Source organism: Aptenodytes patagonicus, chromosome 2 (genome assembly GCF_965638725.1).
Source record: "Aptenodytes patagonicus chromosome 2, bAptPat1.pri.cur, whole genome shotgun sequence".
NCBI lineage: Eukaryota > Metazoa > Chordata > Aves > Sphenisciformes > Spheniscidae > Aptenodytes > Aptenodytes patagonicus.
The window spans coordinates 75,284,810-75,307,216 of NC_134950.1; the positions used below are offsets into that span (position 1 = coordinate 75,284,810).

General features: G+C 41.7%; 1 protein-coding gene across 11 annotated transcripts in view; it reads right to left on the minus strand.

Moving 5' to 3' along the window:
• The window catches only part of FHOD3 (formin homology 2 domain containing 3), a 416,636-nt gene that overhangs the window by 61,387 nt on the left and 332,842 nt on the right, over window positions 1–22,407 (minus strand). For 10 of the 11 annotated variants that reach the window (XM_076330252.1, XM_076330251.1, XM_076330250.1 and 7 more), the window contains 4 exons: window positions 18,948–19,162; window positions 11,752–12,063; window positions 7,069–7,958; window positions 233–391 (listed from right to left, as the gene is read on the minus strand). In XM_076330252.1, coding sequence (XP_076186367.1) covers window positions 233–391; window positions 7,069–7,958; window positions 11,752–12,063; window positions 18,948–19,162 — 1,576 coding nt within the window. The remainder of the gene's footprint in view (window positions 1–232; window positions 392–7,068; window positions 7,959–11,751; window positions 12,064–18,947; window positions 19,163–22,407) is intronic. The other variant, XM_076330253.1, reaches the window with a different exon arrangement.

Here is a 22,407-nt window from a genome sequence, read left to right on the forward strand (position 1 = left end):
GACACAAACCAACCAGAGAAATCCATGTTTACTGAGCATGCCCAACCTCAGGTGAATACTACATGCTTCTGAGCACATTACATTGATTTGACAAGTTTCAACTCTCAGTCATGATATAATACATCCCCTTTTCCCTCCTCCATGAAAGGTCTGGCCTGTACCATGTGCAACATTGAAAAAAAAAGGAAACATTAAAAATGCAGACTTGAAGACATTGACTACTCTTTCTTACCTCTATTCCTTCCTTGTTTAAGGCATATTCGTCAAAGTTCAAAATAGCAGTCTTGATAGTCCGGGGAGGGGGCAACACAGTCAAGCCAATATTAATAGCATTGCTTCGTTTTGAGTCCAATACAATGATCTCCTGTCGCTTCCCATCTGCAGCAGTTTTCTTGGTAAAGAAGAGAAGAAGAATATTATTTCTTTATAAAACAGGCTGGAGGAAAAGTCATTCCTTTCACCAATGACTTCCCTTACTCAAGGGTGCTGACGCTGAATGTAAATCTAATGCATTTATAGTCATCCAAAAAAGCTGAACTCTACCACATCCTTGCTGGTATCAGCACGAGCTGCCAGGATTTAACCAGAGAGCTGAATGCAGTCTCAGATGCCATGCAAAGCCGAGCTGGCCTGAGACACAGGACTCCCTGAGGGCTGGGAACGCTGGAGTTTGGGGCAGGAGTCAGTCTGAAAAAAGCCTGAAGCTGTCTCTGCCGTGCGAGAGGTCTGCCGTGTGGCAGGACTGGCTACTGCAGGGCAGCAGCCGAGTGGCCGATGGGCTCTGGGGCTCAATTCCCCCTTGGATGCATCAACCTGGAGTGGCCATTGACCCTCTCCTGCCTGCATGGCTGGCTGGGAAATAGACAGGGTGGTTCCGACCTGCCTGCCAGCACTCTCCTGTGTTACAAATCCACCTCGGGCACTGGCAAAGGAGCTGTAGAGGCCTTTCTGGAGACACTGGCATGGTTTTCTGACCTCTGGCTGTCAGAGGAAGGGTATTCTACCTTGCTGCTCATGATATGTCCGTCAAACCCTTCACAGGTGCAGAGCAACTTCAACCTTTCTGCTTTTTTCGACTTTTTTTTGAGACTAGACATAATCTTTGGATTTTACCTCCAGTATAAACTACAGTATAAATAATAATGAAAGCACGAAGAACTAACAACATACACTTTAAATTCCATTCTAGAGAAGACCCAAGAAGTTTCTTCCTCTCTCTCCCCATCCTCATAGCGGCAAAATGCGAACCAACTAGGCAAGGTGACTCAGAAACCATTTATATGGCATAATAGTGTTGAACATGGTCTTTGCTTTTATGCCCCGGCATGCCTCTCATTCTCTCATTGTCCTGTGCTAGAAGGTGTCTCTTTGGCAACTACATATGTCATATACCAGGCAGCTGCAAGAGGAGAGGACTCTGCTCCTTATACACAGGGATTTTTCCTCCCTCTCCATAGACATGAACTTTGGAAACATATTTTCTCCGTTTCCCCTTCCTTTGCCTTATCAGAGATGGGCTGAGGAATGCTGTCAAGCACAGGGGCATAGGGAGAAGACCAGCACATTGATGCAAGCAAGCACAGACATGCTTCATTGTGTATAAACTCAAGTTTCAGCAAGGCACAGGCTGCAGAGACGTGACTGTGACCTCCCTGTAGAGCCTGTTACCTCGACTGTGGTTAGTGGCTCTGGCAGCAGCATCCTTAGCACAGGTGCACCTCAAAGGGGCAAAGAGAGAGATTAAGCAATCCCTCTTTCCAGGCTGCAATGTGGCAGCCCATACAACTGTTCAGAACAGAGAATCATCTATGTTGTCTACAGCAGTAGTGCCTCTTGCATCTCTTGTGGATTTGGGGAAAGCCCAGGAGGAGACTCTTACTGCCCCAGTCTCGATCTGTGCTCAGGATTGCTTTTTTGACCCCAAAGCTTTGTTCTCCACTTCCTTTGGGTCTGCACCACAGCCACCACTGAGTCAAAAAATGCCCTACTGCCAGGTCTACATGCTGATTCTGCATTGGAAGAACTGTCTGAATTAATAAATATGATTTTATCAAAGTCCCTCCGGCTGTAGGTCAGCCCATAATGGGAATGCAGTTACATCATTACAAAGATGCCTTTTTCTGCCATAGCTCAGCTCCTTGTCTGCACAGGAAGAAGTATGCCCACCGGTCCCAGCAGCCTGCCCAGCACGTGTGTGGCACCACAGCCCTTCCGTCATACCAACATGATTAACATGGTGTGATGCAACTGTGAAAGTAACGAGAGGGTTGGTTTTTTTAAACTTAAAAAGAAACAACACTTTTGCAGTAAACAGGATAAATTTCAGGAGAGCAAAGATAACATTTGTTTTCAATTTTTGTATGTCTGTTCTGTCAGAACTGCTCTCTTCTTAACACCTTAAAAGCATCCCTGAAGCCTTCTTGAAGTTGGCCTTCTTTGAGTAAGAGTCTCCTCTTTTTCCTGGGGAGCTACCTGAAGGATTGGAGATGCAGCTTCTCCTTTAAAGCAGTCATTTTTACTTCCAGTGCCATTAATCACATTTTCAGGACCACAGTTAGTGGTCAAGACCACATAAAAACAAGCGGGGTTCACCAGAGACTGCTTCCTCTTGAGTCTGTATCACGCTAAGCCTTTTTTAAACCACCACTTTTTACCTTGTCCTTCGCAGCACAGAATGACACAGCTCCAGAGGATTTATGCAGAAGGGAAAAGGCTGGGGGAAAGGAGTTAAATTAGGCTTCCCACATGCGGTATGGGTAAGTAAGCCTCAGGTCTGCAGCTCTGTTTTTAGGCTCTTAAGTTTGACAAGAGACATATTCATTTGAAGGACATATGACACTAACCGCTGGGATGATTGCGATTGCAACAGTGCGCTCGCTCCTCAGCGATGAGTTGTGAAAGTCAGATGAGCTGTACAGATACCTTTTGTAAGGTATTTTCCAGAGCTATAACTGCATATGGGGTATAAAAATTTGGGGTAACTCACTCTTCAAAAACAGGGGCAGAAGAGATTTTAAATCCATTCTGGGGACGACAGCTGAGTTACAAAGAAATCCTTTCCAAATAAATAAAAGGATGAAGAAAAGAGAAAGATTTTACTACTATGAACTTTATTACCCTACCGCTAGGAAAATAATTCCTTTTTGTCTGCAATGAAATTGCACATGTGTAAGTGTCTGACTGTTAAAATAAGCTACAACTATTAACTTCTACTACAGTATTAGGTGACTTCAGACTGTTTTATAAGTTCATTAACAGAGAATGACTTCAAATGCTTGAGGGAACAGTGCACTAGTGCACTTGATTTTATATTTTAATATGTCAGTATGTAACGTAAGCCCTGAACTGCTGAATATTATATTATTAAATGTAAATAAATAATTATAAAATACAAATATATCAGGTGGTATAATTTGTGGGAAACAAACATTCCTGCAATGTATTAACAACTGCAGTGAATTTAGATCTTTACAAGACCTAACTGGCCAGATTCTGTTGCCTCTATTGAAGGCTGGGTAGTCAATATAGGTTAGTCAAAAACCATTACCATCCCACAGAAGGTGATCTGTAGTCTGATGAGCATATAGTCTAAAACATGCCTCTCTGCTTTGACTAATACGGGAAGCAGAAAAATTTACATCACTTTTCCAGTGGTCATATAAATACGTAATTATATATGAGCATCAAGTCAGAAATATCTCCTGCATTTAAACTGCATCAGTAGTACAGAAAAAAAAGGGCAATCCCTTAATAGCGAGATGGCAGGTTTTTTATTTCTATGTCAATTAGCAAGGATTTAGCACTGAGGATTTAAAATGGAATCACTCAGCTGCCACTGGCTTTGTCTGGGATACATATATAATCTTTTTCAGAAATTCTGGTCTACATTTATGACTTGCCTTGGCATTTATTCAAATTGCAACAAATGTTTTCAAAAGGAGTATGTGTCTAGGCATGTATCTACACATGTACATGAAAACACATTCCTTAATTTTTCACTCCTCCTAGTTTTTATGTCTGTGGGCACATGATGGATCACTATGTCCCACAGGGTATAGATGAATCAGCAAAATAATACTTCCAAATGACACGCAGAACCAAGTGGATGGCAGAAGGGCTGAACAACACTGTTTGATTCAGTAGTGTCTGCGTGTTTTCATTTCTCTTCACAGAAAAATAAACACTTTGAAGTACTTTGTCAAAATACCTGGTTTGTTTGCCTGACTGAGAAGGAAAGAAATTCTAGTCTGGCTTGGAGGGGATACCTGATCACTCTCCTTCTATTTGCAAACAGGTCCTCTATTCCAGAAAATAAACACTCTGCAACTAAAGGTGCTCCATTAACTATAATCGATGTGTGAGTAGTCCAGTGTGGCATAAGTTTTCCTAAAACCAAGAATCTCCCCTCCCAGCCTCCCCCACCCCCAACTCCTATATTATATCCTACAATTTAAAATCCACTTTATTTTATTGCAGTCTATTGTGTTTAATGAAAAACTTCTCATGAGCCAGGAAGTAGCTGTTTATAGCTGTGTGTTGTGGAAATCACAGTGAAGGATTAGAAACTGGAGTAAAATTGGTTACAGCTGTATGAAAGAGCATATGCACAAGATAGAGCCAAGCCCCCCCCTACGCACCCTGACTTTGCTTTTCCTCTCATCCTTCTGGACTGTTCCTTTTCCATGCACCTGCTTCCATCTATTGCTATGAAATCTGGAGATTTGACTTTTGATTTGTTGCTCTGCGCTCTTTTTTTCAGCTGAACCAACTGAGCCGTGAGTCAGACTTTACGATATTATAGAATAAACCTGTTTTGGATTGCAGCCATTGGACACGAGAAACTAGACACAACGGGGAATGTACTCCCTGGAAATAAACCAAGCAGTCTGGAAAAAGCGAGAGCTATCCTAATTTGAGTGCAATCTTTGTACCAAACCTCAAGTCTTTTACAGATTCAGTGGTCTGCCTAATTATTCCCACTCTCACTTGATCTAAGGACCATCTCCTACCCTGGAAGATTTGCTGGTATTCACCAAAACCACGCAGGAGTCTCAGAAGTCTGAGTAGACCTCCACTATGGTAATCCTTGGTCACCATTGTCTTCTCTACAGAGACAATGAGACTTCTATGTCTGTGCTATGGGACGGGGTGGAAAGAGAGCCAAAAGTCTAACGTCTCATGCAGAGAGCAGTTATTAGTCTCCAAGAGGAAAGCAGTCACCTAAATCATTCCTCAGACTTGCACTAATTTCAAAGAAACCTGCTCACTCATCTTCCAGCCAGAAGCCAAAAGCTGTGCCAGAGCATCAGGCAGCCCAGGCAGGTTTGGGAAGCAAGTGTGAGGGGAGGGGGCGAAATGGCCAAAGGTAGTTTGGGAACGTGCACGGTAAATGACTGGAGAAGTAAACAAGTCAAAATTCCAGCAATTTAACATCAAAAATTTTGGGTGAGAATAGAAGATTAAGAATCAGCCAGGCTGATCCATTACAATACTGGCATTTAGCACAAAGCTAAAGTTTGGAAATGGCAAATATGTCATAATTCCACATTCAATTCGAGGAATTAAATGTTTTATGGATCTAAGAAAACGTTCTCATTCCTTCCATCTATGAACCATCTGTGGCAGATTTGTATTTACAGGGAGAGAGATGAGGAGTAACATGCCACAACGTCATCAGCATTCCTTCCTCAGCAGAAAAGGAATTAGAGAGAGAAATTAATCTCAGCACCGGCCAAATGAATGATCAGCTGAATGTGTTTTTAGAGCTGCTACGCCATATGTTTCAGATCTACATGCATCTGTGTCAAAAAATTCAGCTAAGAACAGTGATGGCAGGATCTACGCGAGCCATGTATTTATGTACCTGTTGTTTGCTAGGTACTTAATGAGGGGCTTGATTGTTCAAATTGCAATGTTTCCACTTGGCCAAGATCAAGAATGACTATGAGAAAATTTTGAGTTAATAACCCAGACAAGTGACACGGAGAACTTCTACCGTGAGACATCCAGTCTCCCCAGATTAAGAGCAAACAATAATATATATGATACGTAAAATATATAACAACTGTTGCGAGCCAAAGAGACGTAAAATAGTCAAGGTACTGACTTTTTTATGTCACTATAAAACATATAGGCATACACAGAAAACATACAACTGATTTAGTTATTTTAAGTAAGAGATGGACATCTTTTACTAGCATTTTAACTGGAAAAAAATGTTGTTTCCCAGATACCTATTATTCTGCTTAGAAGTAAAAGTTTATTTAGCCATGAAAAACAAATGTTCATGCTAGTAACTTTTTTAATGCTACTTCAAATTCTTACAAAACTTAACTATAAAAGACTTCCCTTTGTTGTTGAGTCTAATGTTAAACAGCCATGTCATCAGCCTTTTATTTTATTTATTTTATAACAATGCTCCTAAGGAAGAGGGAATCCTAGCTACAGAGGTATTTCCTGTGCCAGCTTCTATCCTAAAATTTGGATAGCCACATTGTACAAATTAAGGATTTAAAATAGGCCCGTTCAACAGTATAAAACAAAAACCCAACACCCCTGCAGAGTTTAGCTGCAAACTTGGTCCAGCTGATAAATTGATCCTTCAGAACAAAGCATACGTGTAGGTTTTTTGCAGCAGATCCAGTTTGATATTCTAACCTTTCTACATAAAGATTAGGAAGATATTACCAAGCGAAGAACTGTCAAATACACAGATATGAATCATCATGCTGTGACGTTTATGTGAATGTAAGAGAAAATATTTCACATTTCAATACCTAGTTTGGCACTCAGCTACAAACAACCTAATGTAAAATTTGTTGGTATTCTCCACCTGAAGTGATATCCCAAAACCGGCAGACCTGAGATACAAGGGCAGCTTGGCGCGTACACCACCCTAGCCTCATCTCCTAGTTTCAGGCCATGGAATATCTTCCGTCATAGGCCAAGCTAGAAACACATCCAGTAATTTCCACTGTTTTCATATAAACAACATAAATCACCTAGATCTAAGTCAGAAAGAATACCAATACAATAGCAAAATAATAGCAAGCTGAATACGAGTTGTACCTTTGTGACAGGCAGTTCCTTGGACTTAGACTCAAAGAGATGCTCCAGTTTGGAAGTGTCCACCTTAATGGGTTCCAGTTTCGACCACAGGAATTCTCTGCAGCGTTTGTTGTTTTTACACTGCCACTCAAATGGCCGTACCTCGTTCCAAAACAGACGGATGGTTTTCTTCTTCTTTATAAATGCTGGCTGACCCCTAGAAACCTGGGGTGACCCTAAACCCTGAGGAGTGCTGAACAGCGGAGGAGGAGCCAATAAATTAGCAGAGGGTGGAGGTGGAGGCGGACATCCAAACAGTGGGGGAGGTGGTGGAGGAGGCAAACCCAGAAAAGAAGGTGGAGGTGGAGGAGGGGGAACAAGGGAGTCCCCAGGACCCATATCCATGTCCAACACATCTACATCATCCTCCTCCCCCAAGTCTGTAAAATCCATGTCTTTGATTTTAAGTTCTCTAGGATTAGCCATGAGCTGATCCCAGATGTAGTCAGATTCCTTCTTTGGCTGTGCTGGTGTTTTCTCAGGGACCTGTTCACTGATTTCATCTTCAGGCATGGCTGTCCCCTTGGCCAGCTCACCACTGTTAAATTTTTCCGCAAAGGCTTTCACACTGCCTTGGTTGTCCAGATTTCCGATCTCCATCTTTTTGACACTTTCATCTTTGGCCTGCTTTGTGGCCTGAAGGATAGAGATCCTACTGGCTAGGCTAGTGAGTGACTCCTCGCCTTCCTCCGTCTCCTTCTTTTCCTCCTTCGCCTCCAGCTCCTTCTCCTCTTCATCCTTGGGCTTTTTGTTATGCGCATACAACATGTCCAGCATAAATCGCTTGTTGTTGAGGATGTTGCTGCACTGCTCATTCACACCAGCATCCTGAATGGTCTGTGACCATGGACCTGCAATCACACACATACAGATGGGAAGAGTCAAGGGGAGGGAGCCAGAGCACCAAGAACACTCTTCAACCCACCAGAAAAAATTTGGGGGACACATGCACAATTGTTCTGAAACTGGGCAAGCAGTAGCTTTGAAAATTTTGAAATAAGTGACAGTGCTGATATATGGCCCAACCTTGATGCGCTGGGAGTAGTTCTCAAAAAAGGAATGGGAGCAGGAAATAATCAGTGTAGCTCGGGAGGGACTATATAACTGCCAGGATTTCAAGGTTCAGGTTTCTCCTGAAATCCGTCAGGTTTCACTTTGTACTTAATACCCCAGCTCACTTCATACAGTTCATAAATGCTCAGAATCTTTAGTAATCTGGAATGGGGCTTAAATATCATGACAATGGCATAAAATAGGTTATCGTCATACTCTTCACCTGGCCATAAACTGGAACCACCCCAGAAAATTTCCTTATAAAAGAGATCTTCCCTGCCTGATGTCAAGGTCAACATGTAACTGCTTACTCCTACTCCTCCTCCTCCCTCCCTGCTGGCTAGGGGAGGACAGCTTTCACATCTGCCTGGTCCACAGACCTCCCGGCTGGGTACCGGGGCCATCTTGACAACACGGACTATTTGAATCCCAGAGCAGGCTGCATACCCAGGGTACAGCTCTCAGGGAACTCAGTGAGTATAAGCATAAGCAAGATTTTTAAAGTTATTTCTAGGAATATGAGCACCTTTATAAAAGACTTTTGAAAATGCTGCTCATCAACCACTGTTACCCTCCCTGTAATATATGATGGCATTGAAAGCCTAATGGCCTTCCTCCCACATCACAATCATTTAACATGTCACTGTAATGAAGCTTCAACTTTCAGACTACTGCTTTTCTCAACAATAATCTGCAAAATACCAAGTTTGAGACAGCACCATAAATAACAAACTATAGCAGTAGAATTGTAAAAATAAATGATGTAAGCGTCTCTTCGACTACATTTCCCTGAATATAATACTGCTAACCAATGTGGATGATGTGTCTAAAAATTATGGTGCTTCTTTTTCCAGTGGGCATCAGATGAAGTGATTAAACATGGACAAAGATAACTCTTCACACTTACTGTATTTCCTGTATGGGATTCCTTCTGTTCCCCATAGTCTTTACACATTTTATTAATATATTTTTTTATAAACTCTATTTCTTAAACATATTTTATTTTGATTGCTAGCCTGCCTTCCTTTTGGCCCCTTGTGGTTAAAGATTTTCTTTTATACCTGTCAGTTGCCCTTTCTCTTAAACTTCCACTTTATCTTTGTTTCTCCCCTTATGCTCCCACCTTTTTCAATACTTTAGGGTTTTAAACATCTTTTATGGCCTCCTTCATCAATGGAGTTGCTTTCTTACCATGACATCTAGCCCTGTGCTCTGAGAACGTGTCCCCTCGGTGAGATCCACATCCAGGGCCCCACAACTCCCCCCTGCCCCTTTAAAATAACACCACGTTAAAATGTAGGACGGGTCTCACAGCACAAAGCACATGGACAGAAACGACTCTCACCTCTATTCAGATCAACCTCTAAACCGCATTTTAAAATGAGTCCAGAGGTTTAACCCCAGACAAAAGGAAGACTTTTTTTCAGCTATGGATGCAACCTCTAAAACTATTTTCTTCTACTTTCGTGCAGGAGGCTTGACTGCTTTCATTATTCTGTTTATTTTTCCTCAGACTTTATCCATGGGATTACTTTCTCACCAAGATTTGTCACCTGAGGTAGTCTCTTAGATTTGTCTCTGAGGCAGTTTCACTAGACAACGTGACTAGACAACTCCTTCCCCACACCACAGATTTTACCCAGCTGAGCCCGCACAGAGGATTTCCCCCTACACCCAGCCTTTCCTTCAAAGATGTTCAAGATTGCTCCCAGGATCCCTTCTACAAATCCCACAAGACCTACCCGCTCTCAGTTGCACCAGCTGGGATCCTCCAGGATTTAATCCCTTTGCAAAACCACTCATCAAAATTCCCCCAGACACAATCTCTAATCTGGGCTCCCCAAGACTGCCTCCATCTGCCTTAGCTGATCAAAGATTACTGCTGTGAAGACTCTTGCTACCTTGGGGGCCTCTTCTGCCCTCCTCTCCACAGGTAAAACTTTGCAATACCATCGGAGAAACAAGACTTGTTGGAAGCCAAATTCAGCAGGATGGCTAATGAAGGAGGAGCCAGGACCAAAGGCTTTATTCCTTTGTCCTTAATGCATCTGGGCAGAACCAATGGGCCACCTCATACACGGCAAACTGCTTGTTGGGAATGTGAGAACTGCTGGAGAAAGTGCTCTCGTTTGCTTTCTGAATCTCCTCACCTACTAGAGAGCAAACAGCTCACTACATGAGACCTCCTACATAGCACAACCTAATACAACTTTGGTCTACTGGTAACGTAGGTCAATTTTAAGATGTTGATTTTTCGATAACAGGGTACATTTCTTAGCTTTTAACAAAAAGTACATAAGCACTTTCATTAGAGTGGTAACAGGTTGGTAACAGACAAGATGAGGGGAAAAAACTTGTAACCTGTTCTCCCTTACTTGCACTTGGACTACCTTGGACTATGCCACAGTGTAATGACACCCTTCATCTGTCATATCTCCCCTCTGTTTCCTACGTATATATCCATCTACATTCTTTAAAAGTACAATAACATTGTAAGTAACTCAATCTCGGTGCTGGTTGAAAAGAAGATAGCTCTTGTATTTAGAATAAAATTAACTTAATGCTTCCCAGAAAAAAAAAGTGATAGAGTTTAAACATGACAGTTTATCTCTGTGAGGTAATCCTTGTGATTCAGTGTCATCCCTCTTCTTTCAGGAAAGAGCAAGACTATTTCACGCTGTGAAGCAATTTTTGTTTTCTTATCTAGAATGTAGAAAACTTAGGACAATGCACTCCCCTGTTCAGCCCTAAGAAGACTTGGAAACCAAATGCCCCAATTACATTACATTCCTTTACCTCTCTCTAAAAAAAGTAAAGAGTAATTAATCAATGAAGGTCAGAATCTGCCTTTTACTCCCTACCTGGGCTGCCTGTCAAGCTCTGGTTGTCATTATCTCTCCTGGCAGAAACTGGTTCTTAAGGTGTTTTCCAGGCTGGGCTACCCTTTACAGGTGCCTGGTGGCATATCTGACCAGAACCACTGGTCACTGCAGAACTGGTCTTTTCCAGACAAGGTCTATTTCACGTGCCTCCTCCACACGAGCTAAGGATGGCCACAGCCCAGACCTATCTTCAGCAGCTCCTATGTATCTCTCTCTGCTTTCCGAAGTCTAATGAAGACAGGAAACTGGAGGGAAGGAGCAAACATCCTAGTCCTCATCGCTCTTCCTCTTCCACTAAAAGCTAATAGCATGAGAAAAGATATCTGGAATCTCATGACAAATCGTATCAACAGGGCCCCTCCTCTCATTGTTTTATGTGTAGAAAACCCAAATAAATTCTCTAGGAGCTAGAGATGCAAGTTCCCGCAACACGATAATTCAATATTTAATACATTAATCTTGGGGGAAGAAAATGGTCTTGAGTCAAAGGAAACCTCATTTCATCAAGGCCTTACTGTCCCTCAAACACGGAAACCCCACCAGAGTCTGTGGATTGCCAAGCAGAGAATGGAAACGGATTTGGACAGGGTGATGGAAGTCTTAGACAGGCGCAAAGGGTTTGTTATCTAATTAACACAACAACAGAGCTGCTAATTTAACATTTTTTTTCCACCAGAAACCTTTCATTATTGAAAAAGCTTCACTTTACCAGTTTCATTGTCACTGGTTAACTTGTCCTCTCTCTCTTCCCTCTCTAAAGTGCTGCTTGCTGAGGATATGCTGGATGCAGAGCAGTTGTCTTTTTCATTCACTTCCTCATTCTGCCTCTCTTTTTCACTGAGTATTGCACTTTCTTCTGGCTCTCTCTCTGGTCCTTGCTCCACCTCACTCTCTGGTCCCACCTCTGTAGCCTCTATTTCCTTGGGTGTCTCCGTTCCCTGCTCGGCCTCAGCCTCAGCCTCCTGCTCTGGGTCTGGTTCTGGTTCTGTCTCTGTCTCTGGTTCAGGTTCACTGGCACTCACTGGCGGAGAGAACAACGGGAGAAAGAGATTCACTTAATAACGGAGTCGTCTCGGGCTCGCCCCTCTAAACGAGAGCAACGTGAAAGTTGTTCAAGTGCCTTATGGAAAGAAAATAAAAAGCAAGTCCACGGCATGCTGAACATCAGGAGCAACAGACTGATGAATACTGTGCGACGACAGCATTGCACATGAGAGTGGCTTGGCAAACCCCCTCGCTTGCTGTCTGGAGCCAGCCCACTGTTTTTATACATACTTCCACAGCTGGAGTGTTGGACTCGCATAAGGATTTGAACGAATCTGCAGAAAATGGGCATCCCACCTGAGCATGACATTGACAACTCAGTGCCTAGACAGAGCCAGGAAGGAAGAGATCTTTTAAAAAACAAAAAGGAGGGAGATTGTGGCTTTTGGTTGAATTTTCTTTGGGTTCTGGAAGAATTCTTTTTTCACCTGATGAGGAACACTTCAACGAAAAAATACAAATATTAGTTTTATTAACACAGTTGAATGGCACAGTCTGGAAATGGCACTGTCACACATTTGGCTGACAAAAAACATATGTTTTTTCATGCACATTTGCTTCAGAATAGCCACATCAAAACTGAACAAAGTTTCCAACTGCTTGGCATATGGCACAAATTTAGTTTCCAATTGGTTGGCATATGGCATATGATGAGCTTTTTTATCAGTTGGCACACAGCAACCAGTTGATAGTACACATGGTTTCTTCTTCCCTGCTTTATCACTGACAGTGAAATTAATTCATTCACCTTTATGGTTTTTAGCTAAACCAGCAGATGTTCACATGCAAATATTCTCTGCATGCTGCAAAGAAACTGAAGAGCATCCACACATATTCACATCAAGCAGCTCACAATTTTCTGAAAACTGAAATGGCCATGCAAGAGTGATGAAAATGGGCATGCACGTTAGTTCTGCATACTCCCCAAATTCCCTCTGTACTAAATCTTGTGTTGGGTGGCTGAACTACAACGACCAAGTCATACTTGTTTTTTCCCCTCTGTTAACTACTTTTCATTACAATATTGCAAAAGAGCCTTCTGGACTTCTCACGGTCTTTGGATCGCACGATATACGATGAGACTTCCTTCACAAACTACATGAATCTTTGAAGGAAAAAAAGTATCACACTGGAATGCAATCCAAACATTTCAGTCCTCTAGGGAGCAGGTAAATAGATTTATCCTGAGAAAGTATAAGCCAAAATAATGAAGGTCACAATGTTTTCCTAAGACTGTTTCATGTTGTGTGCCTATCCTATTTTCTGAGACACCCACACAAAGAATAATGAATTCTAACAATGCCTGTGCTTATCTTTACAATAACACATGTTTTTAAAATAGCTTTCAGTAATGCATCTTCAGTGCCACACTATTCCACTTCATTTCATATAATTTAAGCGTACAGAACTGCAAATTATTTTTTGCCACTGATTTCATTGGAGCTAAGCTTCTGCACTTTCACAATTGATTTTAAATGTGTAGTTAGTTAAATAACCAGACATGCACATATAATACATTTATATAAAAGAAAACTACACATAATATGTTTAATATATAGCCCATGCTCACTCAAATCCCTCTAAGATGTTTTAAAACACTCCCAATTAGAAGCTTACCTTTCTCCCTTTTCTACATCTTCGACATCTAAAAGTCTAATATTAGATATGCGAGCAGCTCTGCATATGCCTTGTCTCTCTAAATGTACCTTACCTATGACTGTACCCTGGACCCTGCCTATGAGAGAATCAAAATTACAGAGAGCTGGCAAGAAGTTGGCAGACACTCTGAATCCCAGTGGTGTGTTTCTGACCACAGCTGTCAGTGTGTAGGTATAGCACAAGAGCATTTTAAAGTCAAGCTGAGATTTGAATATAGCTGAGATGCAAGCTTAGGAATCCTTCAGGAGCTCCTGGAACTAACATGGTACTGTAGCATGAAAGACTCTGAGCTTGCCACGCTGCAATGGTCCATATATACAAATGTCATCAACTCATCATAGTTTTGTATGAATTTTAGATGTTTCTCTCTAAAACAAAAGCTGCCATGCAATAACCAAAAAGGTCAACTCCAACAGCTTGGTGGGGAAAGCAGCTGACTAAAACACGGCCAGGACTGCTAATGCTTATGGCACCTTTGTCATCATGAAGCTACACTGAAGATTCAATAGGATAGAGTCAGGGGAGACTCTTCAAACAAGAAATATTCCACACATAGCAGAAAGATGTAGTACCTTAACAGAATCTAATATATAACAAAGAGTAAAGAGCAATATACTGACACAGGCTGCTCTTTTGAGTTCAAGGAGAATCAAAATCTAAGAACTTCTAGAACAAAACAGGGATACGTTGACACTCATTTTGACAATATCTCTCTCTCTTTAGGGATAATATCAAACAATCCACCAATAACCCAATTAACTTATGAATAGTGAGCTAAGTCCAGTAGCGCTTCCCTTAAAAAGCAGTTAAAAAATCAAATCTGTCAGCAAACACTAGCCAGAGAACAAAACCAGCAAGCTAGATGTGTGTCCATCACTTGCAGTTCCATTGTGTAATCCATTGGGCTGATACTGGTGAGAACTTCTAAAGATGTTAAAAAATACAATTCTCGGTGAATGCTTGGTGGTGGCCTATTTGAAATGAGCTGGAACTTTCAGTCCCGTATCTACTGGATCAATTTTCACACAGACAAAACACTACTGTAAGTGGCAACCTTGCAGGTGGCAACAGAGTTAAATAACAGAGCAGGTTCTGTTCCCTTTCTTCAGGCTTCTGCTGGTGGAGAGTGCAAAGACTCAGGGAAGCCAGCATGGTCATATCAAAAAGCATCAACAGCAAAGAAGGCATTCCTGAGACATTAAGAAGTGTGATGCCATTATAAGCAACATTTTTTTTTTTTTTAAAAACCAAATTCTTACACATATACAGTTCTTAAACCTAAATTGGGATTGCCAGATTCAGTAGTAGAGGTAATCTCTTTTCACTTGCATATACTATTTTTCACACTTCTCTCAAGGCTTAGCTTCCTTGCCCCCTCCCACCCATTAAAACAAATGAGGGAATCGCAGTCTTTAAATGAGCAGAAGTTTTACTTGCAATTGGATTAATCAGGAGGAGAAAAACTGAATGTGGCTTTAAGGACTAATTTTTTGAGTCATATGCCCATTTCTTTTTTCTGCCAGAACTTAATCTCTAAAAATGTATTACTGGAAAAAAAACCGAAGATTCTCAGAAGAATGAAATCTCCCAAAAAGGCTGTGTAACCTCATCACTAAAAGAGATGGTAGCAGGGTCCCTCAATGAATGCGTAAAGATTTTGTCGTTTTGAGAGGTGGTGTAATCTGCATCTTCTGACATTTTCAAGACTTGGCCACGTAAAGCCCTAGCAACCTGATCTGCCATGATCTGATCAGATGTTGGCGATAGCCTTCTTTTGAGTGAGAGGTTACAGAGGACAGCAAGCTGCTCCCTTCTGAAAAACGTGGCTACGAACTTGTAATGCTATACAGGGACATGAAGGGAAACGACTTTTCTTTAGATACTCAACTATAAACGAACTCTGAAGCAGACACAAGATGTCATATCCTTAGTACCTGCTGATAAGACCTCAAGCTGCCAGTCCTGTAAGCCCTCAGAGAGAAAACATCCCTCCGGGCCCACATCTAATCCTCTGCCAGGGTAATAGATTAGGCAACCGCATCTTCATCTATTTTCTCTGCTCTCTACTTGGAGCTGGGAGATACATACGCTAAGCGTCTCTTGGGGATGCATACAGTAAGTCTGAAGATGGCTATACCTACCCAAGCCCTCTTGGTTCAATTGTTCAGGCATCGCTTAAAGTCTTGGTTGTTATCTCCCTTCAGTTCCTCCAGCACGGGATTCCTCTTGCTGTGAATTTAGCAGGAACTCACTCTCTTTCTCCACCCCTACCCCAACCTTTTCTTCCCATTCCTCGTGATGGTAAAACTAGCACAGAGTGATCACTAGTAGGGAACTTGCTCTTTCTTCATCAAGTCAGAAATGATCTTTTTTTGTCCCCCTCCCCAGTTCCTCCTCTGACTTTCTGTACCATGGTTCCTTTGGCTCTACAACTGGGGCTGCAATGGCCTCACTGCACTCTCATGCTCTAGTGCTTTTCCATCTGCCGAGATGCTTTCACCAGTCGTACTTTAGGCAGTATTTGAACCTTGCTTAGCTACTAATATATTCAGAAGGTTTCCTACTGTCCACAATGTGCACTTGGGTTGGTCTGCTTACTTCCTCAAGTGCTAAAAAAGCTGCTCCTCTCGGAGAAGGGTTCATCTCCAATTCCTTTGTGGATTGACTTCAGAGATGTCTTGGTTATTGTTGCTTTCCTTTACTGCACATGTGCACTTCATAAAATATTCTCCAATGAAATTACAAAAGAGGAAGTAGTTGCTCTGAAAAAAAATATTAAGTTCCATTTTGCAGTTATGGGACTGCCTTCATTTCCTCTGAATGCTATACCCCAAGTTTTACAAGAGTAAGTCTTACAAGACTTGATTACTTTAGTGGAACCAATTGTTTTATATGAGAAAACACTTCAGCTCAGTAAGTCCAGATTTTTATATTGAGTAAATATACTGAGACGTTTCACAGCATGGGACAAAGTTCCACAGAAAAAATCCATTTCCTTCTTAAGCCCAGTAGATACTGGATGGCCAAAGGATACTTCAGCACAAACGGCATAAAATAAATCTGACTCCAAAAATCACTTATTGTTTTGCTAGTAGAGGAACACACTTCCCATTTCACTTCAGGTTCTGAATTCTGCAGACGAATATCACACATCTGTTAACATCGTTCTTGCAGAGTCTTTGGAGGGTCCCATGCACAGAACTGAGGAAGTGTTTTCCTTCTGCAGCTTTATCCTTGCTTGGGAAGATGGTGACCCCCATGTTCAAAGCAACTGCTTGGGGTGCAAGTAATCTGGGTTCTGTCCATGGCTCTATTTCAGCTTTCCTACAACTGGCTTAAGCAAGTTAATGCTTCAGTTTCTCTATCTATTAAGTGGGATTCATCACATTTCCTAAGGACAGTAGTAGTTGACGTTTTAATTCATTATGGAGCATAAGGAACTCAGATAATAGTCTAGAGGCCATGGCACACAATCTATAAATAAGCCTGCCAGCTGTTGGCTGATATCCAATAACCTGGCCACCTCCAAATGAGAGAGCCTGCCCTGCCCACACGCTCTTTACTTCATATGACCTTTCCAATGCTTTTGGTAGGCCTGAAACAGCAGCCCTTCCTCATGCACAGCTCCCACTGAAGTATGCAGATTCCAGGCCCCTGTTCTGGTGCTGTCCTGGCCATCTGCCTGCAGCTGCCCCCGGCTGGAGACTTACCCTGCCCCATCCATATGTTCTCTCATTGCAGTCCATTTGCCAGGCTTCCAGGTGCTGCCCTCTGATGCCTACTGATACTGTCAGGAGTTTTGGTAGAGATGTCCTGCCTACCCACGTGTTGATAGCTTTGCCGTATTCTGTCTGCCTGAAGTTGCCCTGTACACCTGCTCTAAATGTATTCTCCAAATGGGTTGTGCCGCTCCATTTCATACCGCATTTTTTTTTTTAATGCTTCCAGGAGAAATATGTTAAAATAATCATCATAAGAGAGATACTTGCTCCCTACCCAGCTCTGAAATCCTAATGGTGGAAAAACCCAGCTTATTTGCTCTAAAAGCAATATTGCACTCAAAAAAAATGGGCATCTGGATGTTTCTGAATATCAGTGTTACAGGAAAATATCCACATTTTTTAAGTTCAAATGATTCCACTGAGACTTTTAAGGTGCCAGACAAGAAAACTGGGAATATAATTGGGAAAATATATAAACCTAAATTCAATAAACTTCACCTACTTAGTACGGTGAGGATAAACATATGCAACATTCAGTATTTGTAACTTTTTTCTTAAATTGCCTTGCTTTATAGCATGCTACCAGCCATAACACTCAATAAAACCAAGCAGTGCAAGTTACAAATGCATTAATCACCAATAGCACATAGCAGGAAATCAAATAAAATAAAAATGAACGGTGGCGATAATTCACCCTCAACATGCATTCTAGCTCCCAATGTTAATGCAACATCATGTGGCGCAAATAAAATCTGTATGGTGGGTGTTTTTTTGAGGACTGAAGGAGGGGTACATGATGCAAGCGGCAGAATGACGTGCACACACAAAAAATATTGCTCTGTACACCAATAAATTATATGACAGCAAACCAACCGTGCAAACACTAATTATACTTTCCTTTTTACTAATTGTCTGTGGTCTCTTTTAAGTCCTTTACTACTTGTGCTACAATTTTAAGAGTTTTTGTTGGTGTTAAAAATAACCAACACACCCTCCCTGCCTTCAATTCAAGACCTTTTCTGTTTGTCCCATTCAGCCTGCGCTCTGCTGGAAGGTTATTATAATCTTGGCATCCATCTGTTGCATTTCTTTTAGAGAAACCACATAAGCAAAATCTGTTGGCAGGAATATTGTTGGTTTAGTATTCAGTAACTTCTAATATACAAGGAACATGATGCTAAAATTAAGACCCTCTGTATGCTGTATTTTCCAATTATTCCATTCTAATAGCAGCAGACAATGATAATATAAATTATAGCAACAATTAGCAGTGTATCCTTTGCTTGAATAGACTAGAAGACATCCAAATCTATGGAAAAAAAGAGGAAATTTAGGAAGACAGCATGAAACAATATAATAGACCTTTTACTTTGGCACCTCAGAGGTTATATTCATGCACTAATTCATCAAAAATCACTGCTAGCCCGAGAGAAACTGTGATAAAACCACTGCTCTTTCCTCTTCCCTCCTTTTCACTTACCTTCTGAGGGCTGAGGGGTCCCACAAGGGGTGGAAGGGGTCTTCAGCTCTTCCTGGGACTCTGTGGATGCTGGGCTGACGCACTTGGGTACAGGCGAGGATGGGGCTGAAGGAGATCTCAGGTTCAAGGACAGCTCACTTCTGCCTCGGCTTACGCTCCGACTCTTCAGCTCCTTCTCATACTCCTCCGCTGCCAACCTCTCCAAGTATTTGTATCTGAAAGTTAAATTCCAGAGGGTTTCCGTAAAGAAAAAGAAGTCTGTGGCTGATGCTTGTTTATGGATGAAACACCTGCAGAGAATGAGCTGACTTCCTGACACAAGGGGTACAGCACTAAACTGCCTGCCTGGTCAATCTGCCAAAAAACGCACACCAAAGTAAAGACTATTGCCCTGAAAAACATTAAATTGCTCATGACAAAACAAAAGCAAAAAACAGCAGAGTTAAAGAGTCCTTAGATATAGTATCGCGTCTGCATAGTCCTTCTCCTTTTGGAAGCATTTGTCTGTCCTCCTTTTCACCCTCCTCCTTCACCTCCTCCTCCTCCTCCCAGCCCTCCCTCTCCCAAAACTAAAACGGGAGGGAAAAAAACCCAAAGAAAAAGAAAAAAAAACCTCCAAAGCCAGAGCCCCTTAATACTGATGCAAATAGCCAAAGTCTGAGACTTGCTGCAAGGAGAGGAAAATGGTTCAGTGCAGCAGACAAAAACAGATCTCCCTGAAAACAATACCAATAATAAACGTTTGGACTGACTATCTAAAGTCTCTGAACCTGCTTCTATTTGCTCTGAGAGCAATGCACTGGAATTCACTTTGTTCTCTCCAGAGTCTACAATGGAAAGTTTTCTTCTTTTTATTCTAAAAAATTTCTCTGCCGGACTCAGACATCCAATAGCTTGGACCTGACGTCACATGTAGTTTATTCATCAAAGTCACTTTAAAAGAACAAAGATACATCTGTTTTGCATTTTAGGCAGGCAGAACTCACTAACTGTTTATTAAGACCAGCTACCAATCATATTCTTCATAGTGTGCTTTATACATTTCGACCAAAATAACTTTGAAATATGTGCCTCTTCCAGATGTCTGCTAATTTTATCCACCATTATTTGCTAAGGAATAAATTCATGAATGCAGCTGGATTGGGCTTTAGACTGTTTGTCTTACCCACAAGTGAACTGTTAAACAGGTTAATCAAGACTACTGCTTACGTCCCCGAAACACTGTGGTCATCCTCCTATAACCCACTGTTGTAAACACTTCGTAACAGGGAACACCTCTCCTCCCCCCTTCTGCCTCACTGACAGCCCAGATTAGTGTATGAGGGTGCATTAAAAGCAGGCAGGGTAAAGAAGTCAGCCGTATGTGGTAACAAACATGCTTAGTACATGTGGTAGCCACACACGCATGCACATTTGCAAACATCCATATACAGCATAGAAACGTGTCTTTGAAGAGCAGTCCTTGTGTTTTCAGAGGCAATTTACTTTATTGCAAACAGCAATAATGAAGAACAAACTCATTTGCTTTTATTCCTCCAGAGGTATGCACAGGCTTTGAAAAAATTCTGCAAGAAAAAGAACCCCTACAGACTCTGGATGAAAATATAACAAGCCACATACTTGTATGGTTATAAAATAGGAACTGTTTACAGTTCTAACATGAAGCCAATTCTCAAGAATGATTTTTGCCTTTTCAATAGAGGAGAAAGCCTTTCGCTGGCATTAGCGTAACGTTTTGTTACAGTTCATGAAGCCAGTCTTTCTTTTGACGTTGGTCGCTTACGTATTGCGCCTTCCGCCTCCTCACAAGTGGAGCAGATGGGACTGCAGACTCATAAAGAGCCATTCAAATCGATCACTTAGCTCAAACAGGTACAGCCCAGCTGGCTGCTGCCGAGGAGGGTTTTGCAGTTTGCCAACAGACTACAACAAAGATCTGGATGGGTCCTTCTATAACGGGGGGAGCTACAATGTTTTATCATCCTCAGCTCTTTTTCAGCTGCTTTAACATTTTAGCTTCTGTAGTTGTGCGCTGCACAGCCAACCAGCCAAGCAGAGGACTATCATCAAGATGCGCCTTCTCAAATGTATCTGTTCATTATACTGAAAGAAAAAAGGGAACCAGAACAGCAACTCTCAAGGCAGCACATCAGCATAACTAGTTATCAAATGGGAAGCCTAATAAGCAGATACAGCAATTTAACTGAGAAATAAAAATCATTCAAGAATCAGTTATTAACACTTCATACTTGATAAATGACATTTATTTAGGTTATTTTTTGTTTCTGCCCAATGTCTTAACAATGAATGAATGCCAGCATCAAATACACAAGGTCTCATGAAGACCAAAATCCGAAGGAGTTGAAAGGATTAGCTACCACCCCTCTGCTGCAGTTAGTTCCTTTGCTACAGGATTGACACATTGCCTCTGTATATACTGCCATATTCCTTTAAATCATGGAAACCTACAGACATCGTCACGCCTATGCTGACTCTTCTCTATAGACCAAGATCCAAAAGTCTGTGGGCTATCCATCTGGTATACCTCATGAACATGACATTCCACTTACCATCTTCAAGTAGATGAAAATATCACTGTGAGCTCTCTAGGTCTCTGAGCAATGCCCTGAGTGTGACTTAAAATGTTTACGTACCAACAAAGTCATGGGGTTGAGAGCATTTGAGCTGTAAATCACACTAGAGAGGACCTGGGAGATCACCTTTCTTGGATTTATTTTTAAATTACCACTGGAAAACACCCAACCAAGCAAAGTAAAAAAGGCCTCAAATCATTGAACAGCAAGAACACGTGAAATGAATGGTGCTGAGTTACACTCAGACCCCTTGAAACTGCAGGAATCTTTCTCCCTCGTACTGAGGCCACCCCAGAGCCATTGGAAAAGTGGGTGCCTGTACTCTGGAGCTCCAGGGTGACACAACAGTACATAGAATGCTCCAAAGATCTGACGGAATTTAGACAAACCAGTGCTTTTAATAGAGCCTTTCCTATGTGCTCAATATTATCTCCTTCTACTTTTCCAAACTGATACGGAGGAAACGTACAATCCAGATTTTAACTAGGATTTTAGCACCTTGGCTACAGTATTTTCTTACAGTCCATGCATTCACTTAAAGCAAGTCAACATGCAACTTGCTATAGGAAATGAAACTTCATTTGGGCAAAGGTGTTTGTTAGACAAAAATAGTTACAGAAGGCCAGTGTAATGGACTACTGCTGCAAGACTTCTCTTGCAGAAGTTTTCTCCAATATTTATGTGCTGTCAAAGCAAACATATGTCTTTCCTCTCTATGAGGAAGAACTGATAGTTTAACATTTCAGTTCAAAAGAGCCCTAAGGATAAAGACACATTCCTAATGACCAGTGAAATTGTCTCAGATTGCACAGCAGTGATGCCCTGCTGGCGAACACTTCCCCAAAAATATTCCAGTTTACTTGGCA